Raw genomic sequence first — 23043 nt, 5'->3', positions numbered from 1 at the left:
TAGGGGTCTTAAATGAGGTTCTATATGCCCAAAGGGTGTCATCCAACTTATCACTCCAATCTTTCCTAGATTTTGCTACCACCTTCTCTAAGATGACCTTAATCTCGCGATTGGACACTTCGACTTGGCCACTAGTTTGGGGATGGTAGGCTAACCCTGTCCTATGGTAAACACCATACTTCTTTAGGAGGGTATCTAACTTCCGCTCATGAAAGTGGGATCCTTCGTCACTGATTATGGCTCTAGGCACTCCAAATCTAGGAAAAATAGTCTTCTTGAAAAGCCTATGAACCACCTTGGCATCATTGGTAGGAGTGGCAATGGCTTCTACCCACTTGGATACATAATCTACGGCGACTAGTATATAACGGTTCCCTCTAGAAGAAGGGAACAGTCCCATGTAATCAACACCCCAAACATCAAAAATTTCAACTTCCAAAATCCCAGTTTGAGGCATCTCATGCCACCGCGAGATGTTGCCAGTCCTCTGGCAAGAGTCACAAGCCTGCACAAAAATGTTAGCATCCTTGAACATGGTGGGCCAATAAAATCCTGACTCATTTATCTTGGCCACTGTTTTAGAGGGACCATGATGTCCTCCATAAGGTGAAGTGTGGCAGCTAGTGAGAATACCATGTACCTCCCATTCGGGGACACACCTGCGAAATAATCCATCTGCACACTCACGAAACAAAAAGGGATCATCCCAAAAATAATGTTTAACATCATAAAGGAATTTCTTTTTTTATTGGTAGGACAAGTCAAGAGGTAGAGTACCACCCACTAAATAATTTGCAAAATCAGCATACCAGGGGTGTTGCTCTACAACTGCATATAGGTTGTCATCAGGGAATGAATCATCTATAGGAAGAAAATCCTTACCCTCATCATACCTGAGTCGTGACAAGTGATCTGCCACTACGTTCTCTGCACCCTTTTTGTCCCTTATTTCAATGTTGAAATCTTGGAGCAAGAGAACCCACCGGAGTAGGCTAGGATTTGATTCAGCTTTGGCTATCAAGTACTTTAGAGCTGCATGGTCAGTAAAAACAATAACTTTAGAACCAACTAGATATGATCTAAATTTTTCTAAAGCATAAATAACAGCTAAAACTCCTTCTCCGTGGTGGCATAGTTAACTTGAGTCTCATCCAAAGTTTTACTTGCATAGTAGATAGCATGTAAAACTTTGTCCTTCCTTTGTCCAAGCACGGCTCCTAGAGCAAAGTCGCTTGCATCACACATGATCTCGAAAGGAAGATTCCAATCGGGTGCACAAATGATGGGTGCCGATATCAAAGCCTGCTTAATCCTGTTGAAAGACTCAAGACACTCGTCAGTAAAAACAAAAGGGGCATCCTTGAGCAAAAGCTGAGTCTGTGGTTTAGCAATTTTAGAAAAATCTTTGATAAAACGGCGATAAAACCCTGCATGACCTAAGAAACTCCTAACTCCCTTTACATTAACTGGGGGAGGTAATTGCTCAATCACTAAAATTTTTGCCTTGTCTACCTGTATGCCCTTATCAGATACAATATGACCCAGGACTACTCCCTCTGTCACCATAAAGTGACACTTCTCCCAATTTAAGACCAAGTTGCATTCTTCACATCTTTTCAGGATTTTAGCTAAATTAATTAGACATGAATCAAATGAAGAACCATAGACACTAAAATCATCCATAAAGACTTCCATGATAGACTCTATGAAATCAGAAAATATGCTCATCATGCAACATTGAAAAGTAGCAGGTGCATTACATAAACCAAAAGGCATTCTACGATATGCAAAAGTGCCATAAGGGCATGTAAATGTAGTCTTTTCCTGATCTTCAGGGTGGATCGGAATTTGGAAAAATCCCGAATACTCATCCAAATAGAAAAAGAACTTGTGATTAGCTAACCTCTCAAGCATTTGATCAATAAAGGGGAGAGGGAAGTGGTCCTTTTTAGTGGCGACATTTAATCTACGATAATCAATGCACATACGCCACCCTGTAACAGTTCTAGTGGGAATTAATTCATTTTTTTCATTTTTAATCACAGTCATCCCACCCTTCTTAGGAACCACCTGAACAGGACTTACCCATTTAGAGTCAGAAATAGGATAGATAATACCTGTATCAAGTAATTTCATAACCTCTTTCTTGACTACCTCTTGCATATTGGGATTCAACCTCCTCTGGGGTTGAATGCAGGGCTTGTAGTTGTCCTCTAAGTGTATCCTGTGCATACAAAAATCTGGGCTTATACCCTTGAGATCATCAATACTGTACCCTATTGCCCTTTTGTGGGTTCTGAGAACCTCTAGAAGTTGGGAAGTTTGTGGGTCATCAAGTGCAGTACTAATGATCACAGGGTGCATTTCCTGCTCATCAAGAAAAACATATTTTAAATGAGAAGGGAGAGGCTTTAGTTTAGGTTTCTTTACCTCCGCAGGTTTCGATTCCTGAACTAATTTTACTACCTTCTTGTTCTCTTTGTCATCAAGTTCCTCTATGGCAAGAGCTTTCTCAATAATATCCACCTCCTTACTCCAGATACTCGCATCACCTGCAGACAAATTTCCACAAAGTATTTCTTCCAAGGGATCCCTTGCAAGAATCTGTGTCAAGCTATCATCACAAATATCATCCATTATATCAATAACATCGATCAAACAACAATTTTCCTCAAGCATAGGACCTTTTAAAACCTTCCCTAAATTAAAAGTAATATTATCATCACCAACAGCTAGGGTTAGTTTACCATTCTTAACATCTATAATGGCTCCTGCAGTATGGAGAAAAGGCCTACCTAATATAATGGGGATTTGTGTATCCTCAGCCATATCTAAAACAACAAAATCAACAGGGATGAAAAATTTACCAACTCTAACAGGGACGTCCTCTAAAATACCTAGAGGATATTTAACAGAACGGTCTGCCATTTGCAAAGTAATATTAGTAATTTTTAATTCACCCATATTCAATTTAGAACAAATAGACGATGGCATTACACTAACAGAAGCACCCAAATCACATAATGCTTTATCTATGAAGACATTACCAATATGACAAGGGATAGAAAAACTACCAGGATCCTTTAATTTAGGAGGAGATTTATTTTGTAACAATGCACTACACTCCTCAGTAAAAGCTACAGTTTCTACTTCATTAAAGGCCCTTTTCCTAGTCAAAATATCTTTCATAAATTTAGCATATGCAGGGACCTGTGTAATAAGTTCAGTAAAGGGGACTGTTACCTGCAAATTTTTAACAACCTCCAGAAACTTACCAAATTGCTTGTCCAACTTAGTCTTTAGTTGGCGATTAGGGAATGGTAATTTGATAACTGGTGGTGCTTCCCTACTCTTCCCTTGGGGTGCATCCTTCCCTGAGGTTGTACCCTGCAATGAATCATCAGAATTATTAGTATCAGGAATTTTACCCTGCAGCCCTGCAGGGGAAATTGGTACAAAGGAATCAGGATTAGCAATATCAATTAAATCAGGTTCATCCTCTTTGGGCATTTGGGGCCCATCGTAGTGTGAACCACTCCTTAGGGTGATTGCATTAGCATGATCCGTAGGTTGAATTCCCTGCGCTGGTAAAGCTCCCTGCTGGCAAGATTGAAGGGTAAAGGACAATTGAGCTATTTGGGTGTCCATGACTTTATTATGGGCTATAATAGAGTCAATCTGTTGGTCTCTAATCTCCATATGTTTTTGCATACTGGTCAGCATTGCCCTAATTTCTGATAAAGCAGGGTCAGAAGATGTAGTAGGGGCTTGTGATGGGGGTTTCTGGTTAGCATGAGGGTGGTAATATTTCTGCTGTGGAGGGGGTGCTTGTTGTGGTTGTTGTGGAGGTGGAGGATTTTGAACATTGGTGCTACGGTAAGATAGGTAAGGATGGTTCCGGTAGCCAGGATTGTAGGAATTGGAGTACGGGTTATTTTGCTTGTAGGTTTGGAAAGCATTAACTTGCTCCATTGAACTCCTGCAATCTTGTTCATAATGACCTATACTTCCACAATTTTCACAGAAAGCATCATTAGCATCATTAGAAACAGCAGAAACATTAGCAACAGAATTAGGATTGTTAGTAGAAAGGCTATCTAGTTTTTGGCAAATAGAAGTAAGCTGAGCTTACATAAGGGTTACTGAATCAACATGATGCTTGCCCTTATTAGCATAACCTCTAGTATTCCCATATTGGGAATTATGGATCGCCATATCTTCAATAACCTGACCTGCATCATCAACATTCAAATTCATAAATCTACCGCTAGCTGCGGAGTCTAAAATTGTCCTAGATGCATTCCCTAAACCATTGTAAAAAGCTTGAATCAACTGCCACTTTGCCAAATTGTGGTGAAGACACTCCCTCTGCAGATCCTTGAATCTTTCCCAAGCTTCATATAATGCTTCATCTGTCTCCTGGGCAAAATTCTGGATGGCACTTCTCAATAAAGCTGTTTTCTTTGCAGGGTAATATTTATTATAAAAATTTAAAGCAAGAGTCTCCCAGTTAGTAATACCAAGTGCAGCTCTATTCAAACCATTAAACCATAATTTAGCTTTTCCACATAAAGAAAAGGGAAAAAGAATCTCCCTGATTTGATCCTGCGTTACCCCATTCTGCCTAATAGTATTGCAATATTGACAGAAATCTGCAATGTGAAGATTAGGATCTTCACCCTTAGCTCTACTGAATTGCTTTCTTTCTATCATCGTTATGAACTGGGGCTTGATCTCGAACTGGACTCCCTCGAGATCAGGTGTAGGGGAAAGATGTGGAAAATCCGTCAGGGATGGTTGCGAATAATCGCTAAGCTTGCGAGGTGGAGGTGGTGGTGGTGTACCCATCTCTAGTTCTGAATTAGAAGAGTGCTCCGAATCACTAGAAGTAGGTAATGGATTTCTAGGAATATTATTACTCCCAGAACCCGCCAGGATCTGCCTATAAAAATTCTTCTGTCTATGAAACGAGCGTTCGATCTCAGGATCGAATGGAATGTAACCTGATCTGGAACACCTGGGCATAAACAAAGAACTAAAAAGACAGATATTAGACCTACCTCAAAGAACTAATGTCCTTTGAGGCAAAAGAAAAATAATCTAGACTACAAAAACAATTAGAAATAAAAATAAAACCGTGTCCCCGGCAACGGCGCCAAATTTTGACAGGCTAAAGTCGTATCACCTAATCAAAAGTATTACCTAAATCCTCTAACTAAAGTAGATAGGGAAGTAGGGTCGAATCCACAGGGAAACAAGTCTTTCTACTCCTAATTAATTAATAAAGTCTAAATTATTAAAGTAACCAATATTTGTTTGTGATTATAAACTATACTACGAAGATTATGAGTAAGAAGAATAATTAAGGAAGAAATCAAATATTAAAAGGCCTAGGGCATAGGTTCACTAATAAACAATATTCCAGGGCAAAGCACAAGAATCAATCATCAATGCATTAATTAATCAGATCATAAAGGGCTTTCGCTACGTATTACATTCACAGAATTAATTTACCGGTATTAAATCTCATCTCTCGAATCTCGACCTAACCATTTATAAATTAATCTGCCTATTGAAACTAAGCCTAAACATCAATTCTCATCTATCGAATCTCGAATCAATATTGCTAAACTCATACAATTAAACCTGGCCAAATCTAATTGCATAGCATTTAAACAATCAATAGGAAATCAATTAAGCATTAATAATCAACAATCATAAAATCACCCCTTCATATTATTTATTAGATCCCCATAAACCCTAGAAGGAAAATTACTCAGACATAATGAAAACTAAGAAAAACATAATAATTAAACAAGACATGAAGAAATTGAATGAATAAAATACTGAGATTAATTAAGAGAGAAATCGTACCAAGACGGCGGAATTACAATGGAGTTTTAGGAACAAGAGAAAATAAAAGTCTAGAGAGAGAGAGTCTAAGTAGTGAGAGAAGGAATTAAAATCTAGAGTAAGAGAAGTGAGAAGAAGTCCCTAATCTTGCCTAATAATAACACATTAATACTCAGCAAGAAAATCTCCGCAAAACAAAACTAATCGGAAAACTAAACTTCCTAAACAACACTCGCGCCCGGTCGGGCAGTGGCTCGCCCGACCGGGCCCGCCTTTTTATCTTCAAAAGCCATCTCGCGCCCGGTCGGGCAGTGGCTCGCCCGGCCGGGCCCGTCCTTTTTCCTCGTGAAGCTTTCTCGCGCCCGGTCGGGCGCGGGTTTCCTCTTGCATTGCTTCGCCCCGCCCGGTCGGGCGCGCCTCCGGGCGAAGCCTGGTGGTTTGGGCGAGGCTTTTGGGCCTCGAGCTTCTACCTTTGGGCCTCCGAACTTGGCCCAAATGCCATCAAACTGAGCCCTTAGTCACTGATCGATACCTCCAACCGATCTTGGGCTATCGAACTGGGTCGCGGTCTTCCAACACTTGTAGATGCTCCTCGAAAACCCGGGAAAATGCTCCAAGTACGCAAATTCCTACAAAACTCAAGCAAAACTACCAAAGCACTGGAAAACACAAATTAGTAATAAAAGTGGCTCGTAGGAGCCAAAAACACTACTAATTACGACCAAGGGACGGGGGTAAATATATATATAAAATGAACACATCACATGTGCACTTTTCAATTAACATAAAATCAATATATTAATCCTAAACCTGTTTAATCTATGTTGGTTGATTATTAATGCACAAACAAATCTATTATTGGCGATCACTTGAATTAAAACCATATTAGCCTAAATAAAATTATTAATTATCTTATTAAGCGTGATTTCAAGTACAAATTCCCTTTAAACCTACAAGAGAGGGCGTGATCAAGAAATAACAATAATATACCAAGCAACATAATATTATTAATAATATTATTTTCACAAATCATCATCATAACAATCTCATCAAAGCATAATAATATTAGCAAGATCCTAGGCATGATACTAACATGATTAATAACAAATCCTAGCATGTCACTAAATATCAAATATCAAAGCTTTATCCTAAACATGATACTAGAAAGCAATAAAAGCATCCTAACATGATAATAGGAATTAATAAAATAATCTAAGCATGATTTCTATATCAAAGGAATAGTTAAGTAATCAAATTACTTTCTTAGAAGCCTCGTACCTCTTTCTATCAAAACAAGACACACGTTAGTAACTTCAATGAAAATATTAAATCAAACAATTAAAATAATATTAATTGAAATATAGATTTGGGACCAAACCCTCGGAACTATCAACCTTTCAAGTCGAGGTCTAAGGGAACTTCGAGCTTGGTTAAGGGCGTCTAAGACTCGTGAATGAGGAATGGTGTATTTTGTAAAAAGGCTTAGAAAAGCAAGAGAGATCGAGAGAAAGAATAAGCTTTAGCTTAGAGAAAGAGAGAGATGATGATTGTGGGTGAATTGAAAACGGGGGAAATCGTCCCTATTTATAGAAAAAGATCGACCGAAAACAATCAGAAAAGAGTTAGAATTTGAGTCAAAGTAAAACTGGCTCCATCGCGACGTGATGGCTCTATCGCACAGCGATAAGCCTATCGCGGCCTGATAGGCGATAGAAGTTGTACGATAAAAATCCATACGGAGTCCTTCCAATTGAATTAGGTTAAGTAGAGTCCGTACTTATCTTTTATTAAATCAGATTTAACCCTTTTAAAACACTTGTTTTATTCCCAATAGAATTCTTTATCTTTTCAAAGTCAATAATAATTATAATTATCAATCCTAATCCCTTTAGAATTTAAAATAACATTCTAGATAATTCTAGAAGATTAAGACAAATCCTAATGACTTTAGGAATGCAATCATAATTAATGAACCCTCTACATGATCATTGGGCCGTACATAAAACTCGTTTTAGGCCCAGTTCAATCCCTATCCAACTACACAATTTTGGCCATAACTTCCTCATTATAACTCGGAATTGGGCTTAAGATATTGTTGGAAAGCTCTTTTCAATCCCTATCCAACTACACAATTATTTGATCCATATTATGGACAAAAATAAAATGGTTTGGACATTTTTCATAAATAGGATACGAAATTAATGATTTTCGAAATAAGAAATTAATTATTTTTATTTAAAACATTTTAGAAAATAGAAAAATTTACGAGACTCTTCAACATTTCACCTCGTTCGATATTCAATGACGTGAAAGGTACTCATCACTGAGTTTGGTTTTTGGGGGGACACAATCAGGTGTCTACAATAAGCAAGACTCATAAATGTTTAAAAGAGCTAAAGTTATATATATTGAGCATGATTCATGATTTTATTCTCACCCATTTATTATTGGAGTTGAGTCGAGAAAGTTTACTTATTTACTCACCCACATAAGTTGAGGTCAAGTCAAGAAGTTAGTTTATTACTCACTCACATAATTGAGATTGAGTCAAGGGAGTTTATTAGTGCATTCTATGCACCAAGTTAGTAATCATGCAATTTTTGCACAAAACTAGGCAAATAACCTTAATTAAAATAAATAGTATGTGCTCACTAATTAATTCAAGAATGAATTGGAAGTGTGTATTGATTGTTGTTGTGTTTGTTCTTGATTAATTGGTTGGAATCATCACAAGTTAAATTAATAAATCACGTAAAGTGTAAGAGGATACGCACCAAAACTTTTAGAACGTATACACCTTAAGTATGAACAATTGAACGCATGGGGGAGAGTTATGTGACTTTATATTTGATCATAGCTTCTACAGGGGTAGAGGACGCTGTACTTTCTTTTATTATTAATGCACTGGAGTTCTGTCACCAAGTATGACATAGTAGGTGCCAATTGGGGTAGCTCCTTGATTGGAAACTCCATTTTTAATGGCTATTTTAAGGAAGGAAACCCGTTCGACGCGTTATCCAAAGCTATTTATTAATAAATTAAGTAAAGTCTTGAGTCAAAGGTAAGTTGACTTGTGTTGTATGGCAATCATGTTTATTTATTTATTTATTTATTGTCTATTGCTAGGATATTCAATTCATGTTAGTGTGATTATTTTTATTGGTGCATATGTACCCAGCTTTTGTTGATTCGTACTTTGTTGTTTGTGTTTGGCTTTTCTTCGGATTGGCCCTACTATGACCCATTTTATATGACGAGTAGTGAGGTTGAAATAAAGAGAAGTACATGTAGAAGGAGCATATCAAGCATGATGGCATTGAACGAAGAGGGTTATATGTTTCTTTGTTTATTATTTATTATATTGAACTATTTATGTAATTGTTGACACTAACATTAATTATTGTTTATATTTTAGTTTGGTTTTGAAAAAGGAGCTTTAATGGTTCCATGTTATTGATTTAATGTAAGTTGGTTTTTAAAGTTTAAGTTTGACTTTTATTAAACTTTATTTTATTTGTGGTTTCGAAAGTTAGTCTTCCGCTGTGTAACTTTGAAAATAGCCTTAGCCGTTATCACAGTGCCTAGCTATAAATATAATACTTTGGATATTTCCTAAAAATGAGTTTTATATGGAGTAAAAGAATATTTTTAAAGAAGGGGATTTCTAGAGTATTACATCGAAAGCTCTTGTTAATGAAGGGGTGATTTAGGGCATTGGCAATGGCTCAGGTGTGATTATTTGGCATGACCTGTGGCTCGCAGACAAAGAAGACAGATTTGACAAGTCCCATGGTGGAAGAAATCACACAGGTTAGTGATCTGGCGAATATGGAAAGCATGGAATGAAATTTTGATTTAATATCTTCCATTTTTAATGAGCGTGACCAGCGTTGCATTCTATCCATACCCCGAAGTTGGAGAAGTCCCCGTGATGAACTCACTTGGGCTTTTTCCAAGGATGGCACCTATACAACGAAGACCTTGTATCTACTGGGAAAAAGGGTGCAACTTAGATGCTTTCCATTTGACGTGGGTGGACATTTGGAGTATGGATGTAACCCCAAAGGTTAGGCACTTTCTTTGAAGGTTATATTCTAGTACACTCCCAACAAGATCACAACTGAAGGCGTACCATTTGATTGAGAATGCAGCATGTCCACAGTGTGGAGAGGAGGAGGAGACTAGCTACCACACCTTCTTTGACTATGTGAGAGTTCGTGATCTATGGGATGATTCTGAGTGTGCTGGGTTGTTGACAGATAGTGATGGCTCAATGTGAGATATGGTGGTAAGGTGGAGGGAAGTACCTGATAGGAAAAAGCAACAAGCAGCCTATTTAGCTTGGATTATCTAGTCTGAGCATAACTATTGGGTGTTTAATGGGAAAGTCACTCCCAATGAGATCCTTCTTTCTATAATGGACAGATTGGTTGAGGAATATTGAAAGCACAACTGCATAATTTTCAAGCACCTTCAGCCTCGCAAGAAGAAGAGCGCCTCAAGGTGGTGTGCTCCCTCAGATGGGCAAGTCAAACTAAATGCGGTTGCTTTCTTGGCAAATGAGGGATCGGTGGGATTAGGTGTGGTTGCTCGCAATAACAAAGGTGAAGTTTTTTTCTCTGCCACTAGACGAGTTAGAGCTAGGTGGCCGGTGGAAGTTGCGGAAGGGAGGGCTCTGCTCATTGCAATCAAGCTGGAAAGACGCTTTGGGTTCTTGAACGTGGTACGTGCTAGAATCAAACTGCCAGGCACTCGTGAATAGGTTGTCGAAGGCTCCTGTCTATTTTACAGATTTTGATCCAGTTCTAGAAGATATTTTGTCTTATAGTAGTGCTTTTAACGCATTTTCTTGGTTTCATGTTAAGAGAGAGGGCAATGTTGTAGCCCATTATCTTGCAAAGTTAGTGCCATTTGGTTGTGAACAAGTGTGGGTTAATCACTGCCCTCCGGAGATTAGCCCGTATGTACTCTCAGATGCTTTATCTATGAATTAATGCACTAGCTCGACATTTTTCCTCAAAAAAAATAAAAAAATTAAAAAAAAATAAAAAAAATAAAAAATATTGATATATGCTTGTGTACATATTAATAAATATACACTTGGTTACTTGGTTATTGATGCTCCTTCATTTTTGTAACCTAAAATATTACTTATTTCATTAATTAATTAAAACTGTAATTTGGTGAATATTGGCAAGTAAATTTAAACTATTATAAATGTACATTTCAAATAGAGTTTATGCTCGTTTATAGAAGAAATATCATTTACATAATAATTACGAAATTATAGACAAATTATTAATTTAATTTATATTAAACATCAATTATCAATTAATATTATTAATTTTCTAATTAAAATGTTCTTTAGTGAATATTGGCTAGTAATTTAATTTATCATAATTGTTCATTTTAGTTTGACTTCATATTCATTTGTGGAAGGATAAGTATTCAAATTAGAACATAAATTTTAAGACAAAATAAATTTTTTTATATAGCTCTAGTAATTATGATCATAAAATATTATTGCATTCGCATTTCATATTGTAGACACCCAAATGTGTCTCCCCAAAACCAAACCCAGTGATGAACACCTTTCACGTCATTTGATTATCGAACGAAGTGAAAGTGTGGAAAGTCTAGTGATGAGGATGTTTTATTAAAATATTTCTCTTTCTGTTTTCAAAAATATTTCTTTTCTTACTCTATTTATATAAAAATAGCCAGTCCAATTTGGTTTGGTCCATGACAAGGGTCCAATAATAGTGTAGTTGGATTGGGTTTGAAAAGAGCTTTCCAATAATATATTATAAGCCCAATTTCGATGAATTATGAGGAAGTTATGGATTAAATTAAATTAGGCCCAATGATTTTAAATGTGGCCCAATGATCTAGAGGAGGGCCTATTAATTATTATTCCTAAAGTAATTAGGATTGATTTTGATCTTCTAGGAATATCTAGAAGGTTCTCTTTAATTCTAATAAGATTAGGATTGATAATTATATTTTTAAAAGAAAAGATGTTTTATTTTGAATAAAATATATTAAATCTGATTTTAAATCTGCTTGGACGCAGAATTACCTGTAACCGGTTTAAAAAGTGATTCCGCGTGTAAAAGCGCGTTGTATTTTTGAATCAGCACGAGACGACAGAGTCGTCGCCTGGCGCTGACCTTCGTCGCCTGGCGATGAGCTTGTCGTCTGACGCTGACTCCTGTTGTTGGCGACAGGGGGTATTTTATTCCGAATATGATTTTCTTTGATCCCGTGCTATTTTTCCTATAAATAGGGGTCGAATTTCCCTGTTTTGAAGGATCTACAATCAACAATCAATCATCTATAATAATCATTCACAACAATCATCTGTCTCTAAAAAGCTAGAAGCTTTCCTTCTTCCTCTATTCTTTTTCTAAACCTTCCCCTTTACAAAATTCCACATACACAAGATCTAGACACACCTAGCCAAGTTCGAGGTTGCCTTTGCCCTAGACGTGAAAGGTTTAATGTTTCTGAGGGTTTGGTCCCAAATCTCTATTTCAATTATTTAATTTAATTGTTTGATTTATTATTTTTCCTTGAAGTTACTAACGCGTGTATTTTGTTATTAGAAAGAGGTACGAGGCATCGAAGTAAGTAATTTACTTTGTTATTCTTTTTTATATAGAAATCATGCTTAGATTATTTTGTTAATTCCTAGTATCATGTTAGGATGTTATATTACTTCCAAGTATCATATTTAGGGTTAACTAATATTTCTGATATTATGAATGTTTATGATGCTTCCTCTTTCTTTTCTTATATCATGTTAGTATCATGTTAGGGATGAAGCTCGAATCTTTAATGTTTAGTGACATGCTAGGGTTTGTTATTAATCTTGTTAGTATCATGCCTAGAATCTTGCTATTATTATTAAGCTTTGATTATGATGATGATTATTATGTTGCTTGACATATTTTTATTGTTATTGCTTGATCACGCCCTCTCTTGCATGTTTAAAGGGAATTTATACTTGTAATCTCGCTTAATAAGATAATTAATAATCTTGTTTAGGCTAATATAATTATAATTCAAGTGATCGCCAATAATAGTTTTGTTTGTGCATTAAATTCAACCAACATAGATAACAGGTTTAGGGTAAACCTATTGATTGTATGTTAGTCAGAAAGCGCACATGAATACGAGAAGAATGAAGTAGAGGCCTATTTAGGGCAGGTTCAATCTCTTTTAGGTTGGATTTGTACCTTCATCCCCGAACTGTCAGTCATGGTTCCAGACCTATTGGGTTAACAATCTCCTAGATCGTTAAGGGTTGTAACCTTCACCCTGTGAACGGTTTACAAGTTCCTAAAACTTGTTGGCGACTCTTTTACTTTAGCTTCCTTCCTTTTGAACGCCACCATGCTTAAGTGTATGATCACAGTGGGGCTCAAGTATGGGATGCTTGAAATATTCCCTACACATATAAATATATGTTCACTTAAATTTGTTACATGTTCATTATTCTCTTTACGTTAAATAACATGTTCATTCTCATATTGAAAGATGTTCATTTGAAATTTAATACTCCCTCCGTCTCATAATATAGTTCCTGTTTTTCTATTTTGGAGAACCAAAATATTGTTCCTGTTTCTATTTTTGAATAGTATGTAAAGACCATTATACCCTCACTTTTTTTACTTTATTTATTGTACTTCCTAATTTATCCTTAAATTTTGCACATGTCTTGTATTTTTTTCCATTTTCTCTCTTTAACTTTTGTCTATGATTGTACTTTTCACTTTTATTAATGTACTTTACCCATTTTCTCCTCATATTTCTTAAATACCATGAAAAAAACACAAACATGAATTATATTATGGGACGGTGGGAGTACTTGTTCATTCTCCTATATATTTAAAGATGTTCATTTGCAACCTTATAATACGTAGTATTTTCATACTCATATCTAAATATGTTCATTAATTTTAATACTTGTAATTTATCAAGTTGTTTTCTCGATTTGAATTTAAGTGCTTATTCATTACCAATATTGAATATTGTTCAATTTAAATTAAATTTGTTATCATCATCGTATTGAAAGATGTTTATTTGACTTATAATACTTGTTCATTATCATATTAAACTATGTTATTTTCAACAATGTGTTCATATTTGTATTTGTAAATGCTCATTTAATTATGTAGTTTTGTTTATAGTGTTTGATTTTACAAACAATTATTTTGTACAAAAATTTAAGCTTCCACTACATAGGTTTATCAAATAAGAAAGGTGAAGATGATGATGTACTGTAGGGAATATTTCAAGCATTACCCCAAACTTGAGCCCCACTATGATCATACACTTAAGCATGGTGGCGTCCAAAGGGAAGGAAGCTAGAGCAAAAGAGTCGCCAACAAGTTTTAGGAACTTGTAAACCGTTTATAAGGTGAAGGTTACACCCCTTAACGATCCAGGAGATCGTCAACTCCAAAAGATCTGGAACCATGACTGGTGTTCGGGGATGAAGGTACAAATCCAACCTAAAAGAGATTGAACCTGCCCTAAATAGGCCTCTACTTCATTCTTCTCGTATTCATGTGCGCTTTCTGACTAACATACAATCAATAGGTTTACCCTAAACCTGTTATCTATGTTGGTTGAATTTAATGCACAAACAAAACTATTATTGGAGATCACTTGAATTATAATCATATTAACACTAAACAAGATTATTAATTATCTTATTAAGCGCGATTACAAGTACAAATTCCCTTTAAACATGCATAAAAGGCGTGATCAAGCAATAACAATAATATATCAAGCAACATAATAATAATAATCATAATAATCATAATCATGTTAATAATAAAGCTTAAATATAATATCAAGATCCTAGGCATGATACTAACAAGATTAATAACAAATCCTAGCATGTCACTAAACAATAAAGATCAAAGCTTTAGCCCTAACATGATACTAACATGATATTAGGAAAAGAGAAAAAGGCACCCTAAACATGATACTAGAAAGCAATAATAACATCCTAAGCATGATGCTAGGAATTAATAAATAATAAACATGCTTTCTACAAGAATAGAGTAATAAGATTACATAATTTGATGCCTCGTACCTCTTTCTAATAACAAAATACACGCGTTAGTAACTTCAAGGAAAATATAAAATTAAACAATTAAATCAAATAATTGAAATAGAGATTTGGGACCAAACCCTCAGAAATTATAACCTTTCACGTTTAGGGTGAAGGCAACTTCGAACTTGGCTAGGTGTTTCTAGATCTCGTGTATGCGGAATTGTGTTTGTGAAAAGCTAGAGAGAATTTAGAGAATAGATTGATTGTAGATAATTGATGATTGTTGATGATTGTAGATGAATGTTGATGATCCAAAAACGGAGGTTCAGGACCCTATTTATAAGAAAACAGTCCGGAAATAGGTAGAATTTGATAGGAATAAAACTCCACGTTGTCGCCGCAAACCAACCTTGTCGCTTGGCGACAAGGCTTGTCGCGTAGCGACAGGCCTGTCGTTTGGCGACAGCCTGGATTCCTACGCGCTTTCAAACATGGAGTCCACTTATCAATCAAAATTGACTTGTAAAGTCCGTATGAAAACTGAAATCGTATTTTTCATTAAATTAACATTTTATTCCAAGTAAAACTTATCAAAATATAATTATTAATTCTAATTTTATTAGGACTTAAGAGAACCTTCTAGAGAGTTCTAGAAGACTATAATTAATTCTAATAAATTTAGGAATAATAATTAACATTGGGGCCTCCCCTAGATCATCGGGCCGCATGTAAAGATCAACCGGGCCCAGTTTAGTATTTTGGCCATAACTTCCTCATTATTCATCGGAATCGGACTTATAATATATCGTTGGAAAGATTTTTGCAAGCCCTATCCAACTACACTATTATTGGACCCTTGTCGTGGACTAAACTAAACTGGATTGGCTATTTTCATAAAATAGAGTCGTTTTCGAAAACAGAAAGAAAGAATTTTTAATAAAAACTAACCGCAACTCCTGACCTTTCACACTTTCACCTTATTCGATTATCATTCGATGCAAAAGGTATTCATCACTGGGTTTTGTTTTGGGGAGACACAAATGAGTGTCTACATGTACATATTGAGAAAAGATATGTATCAAGAAAAACACACAAATAGAGAGAATGATTCTACATATGTACAAACGTACAACAAGACACATATGTAACAAAAGAATGTTCATTAACAAGACACATGTACATTTAGGATTAAATAGTTCACTTTATGTTTATGAAACAATCACGGCCTTTTTTTTGTTCTTTTCCTTTTTTTTTTTTTTTTTTTTGAGGAATGAAACAATTACATGTAATAGTACAGAAATGTATTATTATTGTAATTAAATTAAAGTTATTTTATATTGGAAATTATTTTTTTAACAGTTTTATTTTAATAAATAGAATTCTAAGACGTATGTATTTGCATACATCTTATTATATTACTTACACATAGCTCTTGAAATGAACTTTTAATGATACAAAAATGAACATGTAGTGAAACATGAATAAACAAAAATGAACATTTGATGATGCAATACTTCTTATAATAAAAATGATTTAAACGCAATAATCCTTATAAATAAATTTGCTCTCACTTTTATTTATAGAAAATTCTAAAAATATAATTCACAAAATAAATTAATTTGAACAAAAAACTCCTTGTTATAAAAATAAACATCTAATGATAAAGAAATGAACATGTTATAAAAATTTACAGGAAATTCATAATTGAAAAGGGGATGAAGTAGGACACGCGTGGAGGGTGGGGGTTGCAGGTAGTGTTCCCTACCATAGGTTGTAGGTAAAAATTAACATTATGTAGAAGCCTAGTATACTATGTATATTGAGCTTTAATCAAATTATCCAATAAGATATAAAGAGCATGTGGAAGGCCTAATAAAATACAAAAACTGATTGCTTTTTAATTTACCTAAGATTATTAATACTCAGCTCTAATTTCCCAATCCCGAAAAAAAGATGAAAATAGTATAGTGTAGAAAAAGAATATGCATATTAGTATTAGAAAAAGAACATGCTAGTATTAGAAAAAGAACATGCATACTAGTATTTGAAAAAGAACATACATATGTTCGACAAAAGAACATGTTTGTGTGTTAACAAAGAACATGCCATTACAAAGAACATGGCACCCGAAAAGAACATTAGGCATTTTTTTAAAGAACATGGAAAAAAAAACATACTAGTGTTTGAAAAAAGAACAACCTGAACAAACCTGAGTTTAGCAAAAAAAAAAAAAAAAAAAAAAAAAAAAAAAAAAAAAAAAAAAAAAAAACATGTTTGTGTTTGACAAAGAACATGACATTACAAAGAACATAAATTCGTTACAAAAAGAACATGATAAAAATAAAAAAAATGTTCTTTTTTTGCCCATGTTCTTTTAAATACACTAAATATTCTTCCAGGTGCACCATGTGCATGATGTACCCGGGTGCACCAACCACACACTGAAAAAAGACGGACCCACAAGTCCACAACCCCTCCTTCTCTTTTAGAATTATCATGGACTACGCTTATCACTTCAATATCCATTTGCCAAGTTACAACAATTCAACCATCAATTCAATTAAGCTATATGCTACCTAAACCAACTTGGTTGGAAGGATCCCAGATAGGGGTGAGCAAGATTGGGTACCCGGTCACAAACTAAGGACCCGGTCCCGGAACCGTTTTAAGCCGGGTCCAAAATTCTGGAACTGGTCCAGAACTAGTTAGCACAGGGTCCGAAATTTTAGACCCGGAACCGAAATTGGTGGGAACCGGTTCCAAAACCGGGTACCCGGTAATCAAAACTCCATATTTAGCCATTAAGCTTTAAAAAAAAATTAAGGAAAAAGTATATACCAAACATCCAACCTTTAGAACAAAGTATGAAAATCTCAGAATATTAAGACAAAAAATATAAATCTAAAAATTAAATGAAAATCCCAATAATCATAATTTTTCCTTAACATACATTATCCGAAATTCATACAAAATCAGCCCAAAATACTAATTATAAGAGAACTTGTTCATCTTCAAAGCAAGGAATGATACTCCGTAATTTGTTAATTCTTCATCTCCAACCGTTTCATCATAAAAAAAAATTAAAAAATAAAAAAACAAATGTGTAGGAAGGTGAGGAAAAATGGATTTTAGAAGTAAGAATTTGAGAAGAAGAAGATATGAGTTTAAGATCTACAAAATTGAAAAGAAGAAGTATCACTAGATTATGGGATTAATGTGAAAACTCATGAATTTGAGTTGATGACGGCTGAAAAAAGAAGATGAGTAATTTTAGGGTTAATACTACTTATAAAGGTTGGAAATTAGAGTAATTGAGCTAGTGGGCTAGAGATTTTAAAGCCCAATGTTAAATTTATGTTCTAAAAGTCCAGGAATGCACATGACTATATAACTGGAACTGGGTACCCATCGGGTACCGGGTCCAAATTTTCAAGAATTGGAACCGAAATCGGTTATAATCGGGTCCTAATTTTTGGACCCGCAACCGGAACCAATGGGACCAGTTCCAGTTCTGGACCCAGCGGGTCCTAACCGGTTCCAAGTCCAGGACCGGGTACCTACTTTTTTTGCTCACCCTTAATCCCCAAATAGCTTTGGGAAACTGACCAACATATCAGTTCTTGCATTAGGCGTCAATAAGTTGTCTGAAACAGTCCCATCCTCAATCTTTAACCCCTCTTCCATGACAATTCCAGATTTAGGAGAGAATGATCTAGAAGGAATTCTCCCTTCAGATTTAGGCATCACTCTTCCACAGCTCCAAGCATTATCCCTAGGAAAAAATAGATTCACCGGACCTATACCTACATCAATATCCAATTTTACAAACCTAGAATATCTTCAATTGCCTTCAAACAATCTTCAAGGTACAGTCCCGTCTTTGCATAATTTGGGAAAGCTTACTCGGGTTAACATAGGCAATAATTTCCTTGGGTTGGGCCAAGCTGATGATTTGAACTTTATGTCTTCTTTGATCAATGCCACCATGTTACAAGTCCTTGTCATTAGTAAAAACAATTTTGCAGGAAACTTTCCTAGAGCTATTTGCAATTTTACAAAGCTTTCAATTTTGGATTTCAGTTAAATAACATAGTTAGACAAATTCCAAATTGCATAGAAAACCTAGCATATTTGCAGTACATTGGTGCTTTTAGAAATTAGCTCTCTGGTGTTATTCCGCAGGAAATAAGGAAGCTCCAAAGTATAGTTGAATTAGATTTAACTGAAAACCATTTGTTAGGGTACATACCATCTGCAATTGGGAACTTAACCAAGTTGAATGTTCTTTAACTTGCTCAAAACAATATTGAAGGTCAAATTCCCTAAGGTTTAGGAAATTGTAGGAACTTGATAAGATTGGATCTTTCTCAAAACAATCTAAATGGCAGTATACCATCACAAATTTTTAGTCTCTCCTCTTTGTCCACCGGACTCTTTCTGTCTTATAACCACTTAACTGGAGTTCTTCTGGAGGAAGTTGGAAAGTTAATCAATCTGGAGAACTTTGATGTTGTTGAAAACAAGCTCAAAGGGGAACTACCAAGCAGTTTTAGTGCTTATATAATTTTAGATTCCTTACACTTGGAGGGGAACTTTTTCCAAGGTGCCATTCCTCAAACTTTGGAAAGCTTAAAGGTCTTCATGAGTTAGATATGTCAAGGAACAATTTGTCTGGTCAAGTTCCAGAATTTTTGGTATAAGCCTTTCGTTGCAGGTACTAAATTTGTCTTTCAATAACCTCGAGGGACGAGTACCCATTGGTGGAGTCTTCAACAATAAATCTGGTGTTTCAATGTCTGGAAATGGTGGCCTATGTAGAGGTATACCTAAATTAAAGCTTCCTAAATGCAATTTTAAAAACATTTTAGGAAGGTAAACGGAGCCATAGAATCAAATTAATAATTGCAATTGTATCAGGGATTTTTGGAATTATTTTTCTGGTGGACTTTGTATTTGGGTTTGTCTTTGCTACAGAAGGAAGGAATCCGAAGCTTCCCGTGATTCAGAAAAGTTCATTTCCTAAATTCTCTTACCAAACCCTTCTAAAAGCTACAAATGGGTTCTCTTCTGAAAACATCATTAACAGTGGAATTTCCGGGGTTGTATACAAGGGAGTGCTAGATCATGAAGGTAGTGAAATTACTATTGTCGTTAAGGTGTTTAATCTGGAGAACCATGGTATTTCCAAAGGTTTCATGGCTGAATGCAGTATCCTGCGGAACATAAGATATCGGAATCTTGTTAAGGTGATGATAGTATGTTCAAGTATTGATTTCAAGGGTTTAGTTTACGAGTACATGGTAAATGGGAGTTTGGATGATTGGTTGTATCCTGTAGAGGTAATAAGCAGGGTCGAGGACACAAATGTTGGGTTAAGGAAGTTAAATCTTCATCAAAGATTAGATATATTTATTGATGTTGCTTTTGCTTTGGAGTATCTTCATCATCGTTGTGGTACACCTATTGTTCATTGTGACCTAAGCCAAGCAATGCTCTCCTTGATGAACAAATGGTTTTAGATGTTGGTGACCTTGGATTGGCCAAATTCCTATCAAAAGACATTAGTAACTCTTTTGTGAGTGAGTTCAGCTCTTTTAGAGTAAGGGGAACTATTGGCTACATTCCTCTAGAGTATGGTAAGGGAAATGAAGTGTCTACATATGGCAATGTCTATAGCTTTGGGATCCTTTTGTTGGAAATATTTATTGGTCGTAGGCCAACCAGTGACACGTTTAACAGAGGCTTAAGCCTACATCATTATGTGAAAGAAGCTTTGTCTGAGCGGGTGACTGATATTCTAGATCATGCTCTTCTTGTATATATAGTAAGTGAGGAGAACACTAAAACTATGACATTGGAGGCCTTGATATCATTACTTGAAATAGCCCTTTCTTGCTCTGCTGAGCTTCCACAAGAAAGGTTGAACATGAGTAGGGTTGGCAACAGGTCGGATCTGGACCGGGTCCGGATGGACCCGGATCCAGATCCATTTTTATATCTAGGATCCAGATCCGACCTGGATCGTCGGGTCTGGAAAATAGAGACCCGGATTTTCCAGACCCGATGGGTCAAACGGATCCGGGTCTAATATATTTTGCCTAATTTTTAGTAATAAATGTAATGTTTTGGTCAAAAAATGCATTTCAAACTTCCGTCGGGGGTCATTAAGTTCAACTTAAATTAAAGTTATACAACTAATCTAAAAACACAAAGTAACCAACTTATATACTTATACTTTGAAATAAAAATTAGGAAAATTTGTAAAATACCACCTACTATTGTACCCATTTTTTACAATACCACCAATAATTTTTTTTTTATTTTATTTTACCACCATCTTTTTTTCAAATCCTTAAAAATTATCACCAACTATTTTTGAAAACCGTTATAACTACCACCATGACGTTACTATGGTCCCCACCAACTACCTTATTCTTATTGAAGATACGTTCTTGATAACCCTAATTGAATATACCTTCTTGATAACATGATTACACACTCGGTTTTGCATTTTCGATTAAATTGAAGAACAAATTACATAATTAAACCCTAATTATAGCCTATGAAATTTGCAAAAGAAAAAGAAAAGAGGAGTAAGGGAGTAATGGGGGGAACATGGGAGAGAATCATGAAATTAGAGAGGAGAAGGAGGGAAAATAAGAAGAAGGTAGTTATATGGGTCGACAGTGACGTCATAGTGGTAATTTTTAAGGATTTAAAAAAAGATGGTGGTAAAACAAAATAAAAAAATTATTGGTGGTATTGTAAAAAATGAGTATAATAGTAGGTGGTATTTTACAAATTTTCACGATGTTACAAATGAGCAAGTATAAAAACAACGATGATGTATCCGATATATGAGCATCCAAAATTGAACTAACATTATCAACATTTTTTTTTTCTTTTGAAAAACATTATCAACATTTTTAATAAAGAAACAAACAATTTTAGTTTTTTTTTAATAAGAACATTAAAAAACGGGTAAACGGATCTGGATCCAGGTCTAGGGGCCAAACCCGGATCTAGATCCGTTTTTTACAGCAAGACCCAGATCTAACCCGGATTCAACGGGTCTAAAATTTAAAGACCCAGATCCGTGAAAAACGAATTTGCATCCACAGATTCAGGTTGGGTCCAGATCCACCGCCATCCCTAAACATTAGTGATGTTGCTGGAAAGCTATCATCAATCAGAAAAAGCTTGCACGAAACTCATCTATTGGGACAAAGCAGAGACTCTAGTGGGTAACATTCTACCAACTGCATGATAATTGAAAACCTCTCTATAAGACTTATTCAAGTTTACTTCTTAAGTTTCTAAGGAATATATTTATGTAGAAAAGTTACACTTTTCTGTGTATCCTATTCATTTTTTGAATATAATTTCTTTCAATGTCTGCAATAATTGTAAGTGTAACTTAGCTGTGATATACTTGGTACTTCTAAATTGATTTTTTTTTCTTTTTTTTTTCTTGACAAAGAGAACTAAGAATCTATAACTATACTAAAACAGAGGGCGCTCAAACAATAGCTCCACGTGTTACCTTCATATTAAAAAAATTACCGCTCTTTTCCGCTATCCTAAATAAAGCAATTATTTCTATAAATATTAAAAAATATCACAGTTTAAATATACTAAAATAATATTGATTGATCTTATATAATATTTTTTGCCAAAAACAATATAAATTTTATTGATCCCATGTAGAATATATTTTCATTATCCTTAAAGTAGAAAATTTCACAAGATTTCTGAATTATATACCAAACTATTGACGGATTGTTTATTTAGTAGTTAAAGTAGAAAATTTCACAAAATATTTCCACTATATATCAAATCATCATTGAAAGATTGTTTAGTAGTTATTTTCCTTAATGTACAAAATGTCACAAATTTTTGTACCATACTTTATAATAGTATATAATACTTAATTTTGCCAAAATTTAATATTAAAATTTTTCTACGGGTTCTATACTTCCTTGGAATATTAAATTTTGTTATATAATTTTTTTTTTTTTTTTTTTTTTTTTTGTGTGAACCAAATTTTGTACTACTCTTGGCAAATTCCCACTATTATACAAAATTTATGTATCCTATTATATACATCAATACATATATGACGG

General features: G+C 35.0%; 1 protein-coding gene and 1 non-coding gene across 2 annotated transcripts; both read left to right on the top strand.

The window, feature by feature from the left end:
* Positions 1 to 4345: 4345 nt before the first annotated feature.
* On the top strand, positions 4346 to 4452 carry LOC145583656 (small nucleolar RNA R71). Its single transcript, XR_014100264.1, has one exon. It is a non-coding gene; the product is annotated as a small nucleolar RNA R71 (small nucleolar RNA).
* A 5145-nt stretch (positions 4453 to 9597) lies between these two features.
* LOC145580800 (putative LRR receptor-like serine/threonine-protein kinase At3g47570) lies at positions 9598 to 22168 on the top strand. Its single transcript, XM_081637900.1, has 7 exons — positions 9598 to 9663; positions 9980 to 10128; positions 19309 to 19555; positions 19635 to 19740; positions 19895 to 20432; positions 20510 to 20839; positions 22042 to 22168. The coding sequence occupies exons 1-7, from the start codon at positions 9598 to 9600 to the stop codon at positions 22166 to 22168; spliced, it is 1563 nt and encodes a 520-aa protein (XP_081494026.1).
* Positions 22169 to 23043: the final 875 nt, after the last annotated feature.

This window comes from Chenopodium album, chromosome 15 (assembly GCF_948465745.1).
Source record: "Chenopodium album chromosome 15, dcCheAlbu1.1, whole genome shotgun sequence".
Lineage (NCBI taxonomy): Eukaryota > Viridiplantae > Streptophyta > Magnoliopsida > Caryophyllales > Amaranthaceae > Chenopodium > Chenopodium album.
The sequence above is the reverse complement of the archived record's forward strand: the minus strand, read 5'-3'. Positions and strand labels throughout refer to the sequence as shown.

Coding starts and splice junctions, on each gene's coding strand:
- LOC145580800 (XM_081637900.1), top strand. CDS start 9,598: ATGACCTGTGGCTCGCAGACAAAGAAGACAGATTTGACAAGTCCCATG. Junction 19,556..19,634: donor AAACTTTGGAAAGCTTAAAG/GTCTTCATGAGT, acceptor CTTTCGTTGCAG/GTACTAAATTTGTCTTTCAA. Junction 20,840..22,041: donor GCTGAGCTTCCACAAGAAAG/GTTGAACATGAG, acceptor TTGCATCCACAG/ATTCAGGTTGGGTCCAGATC.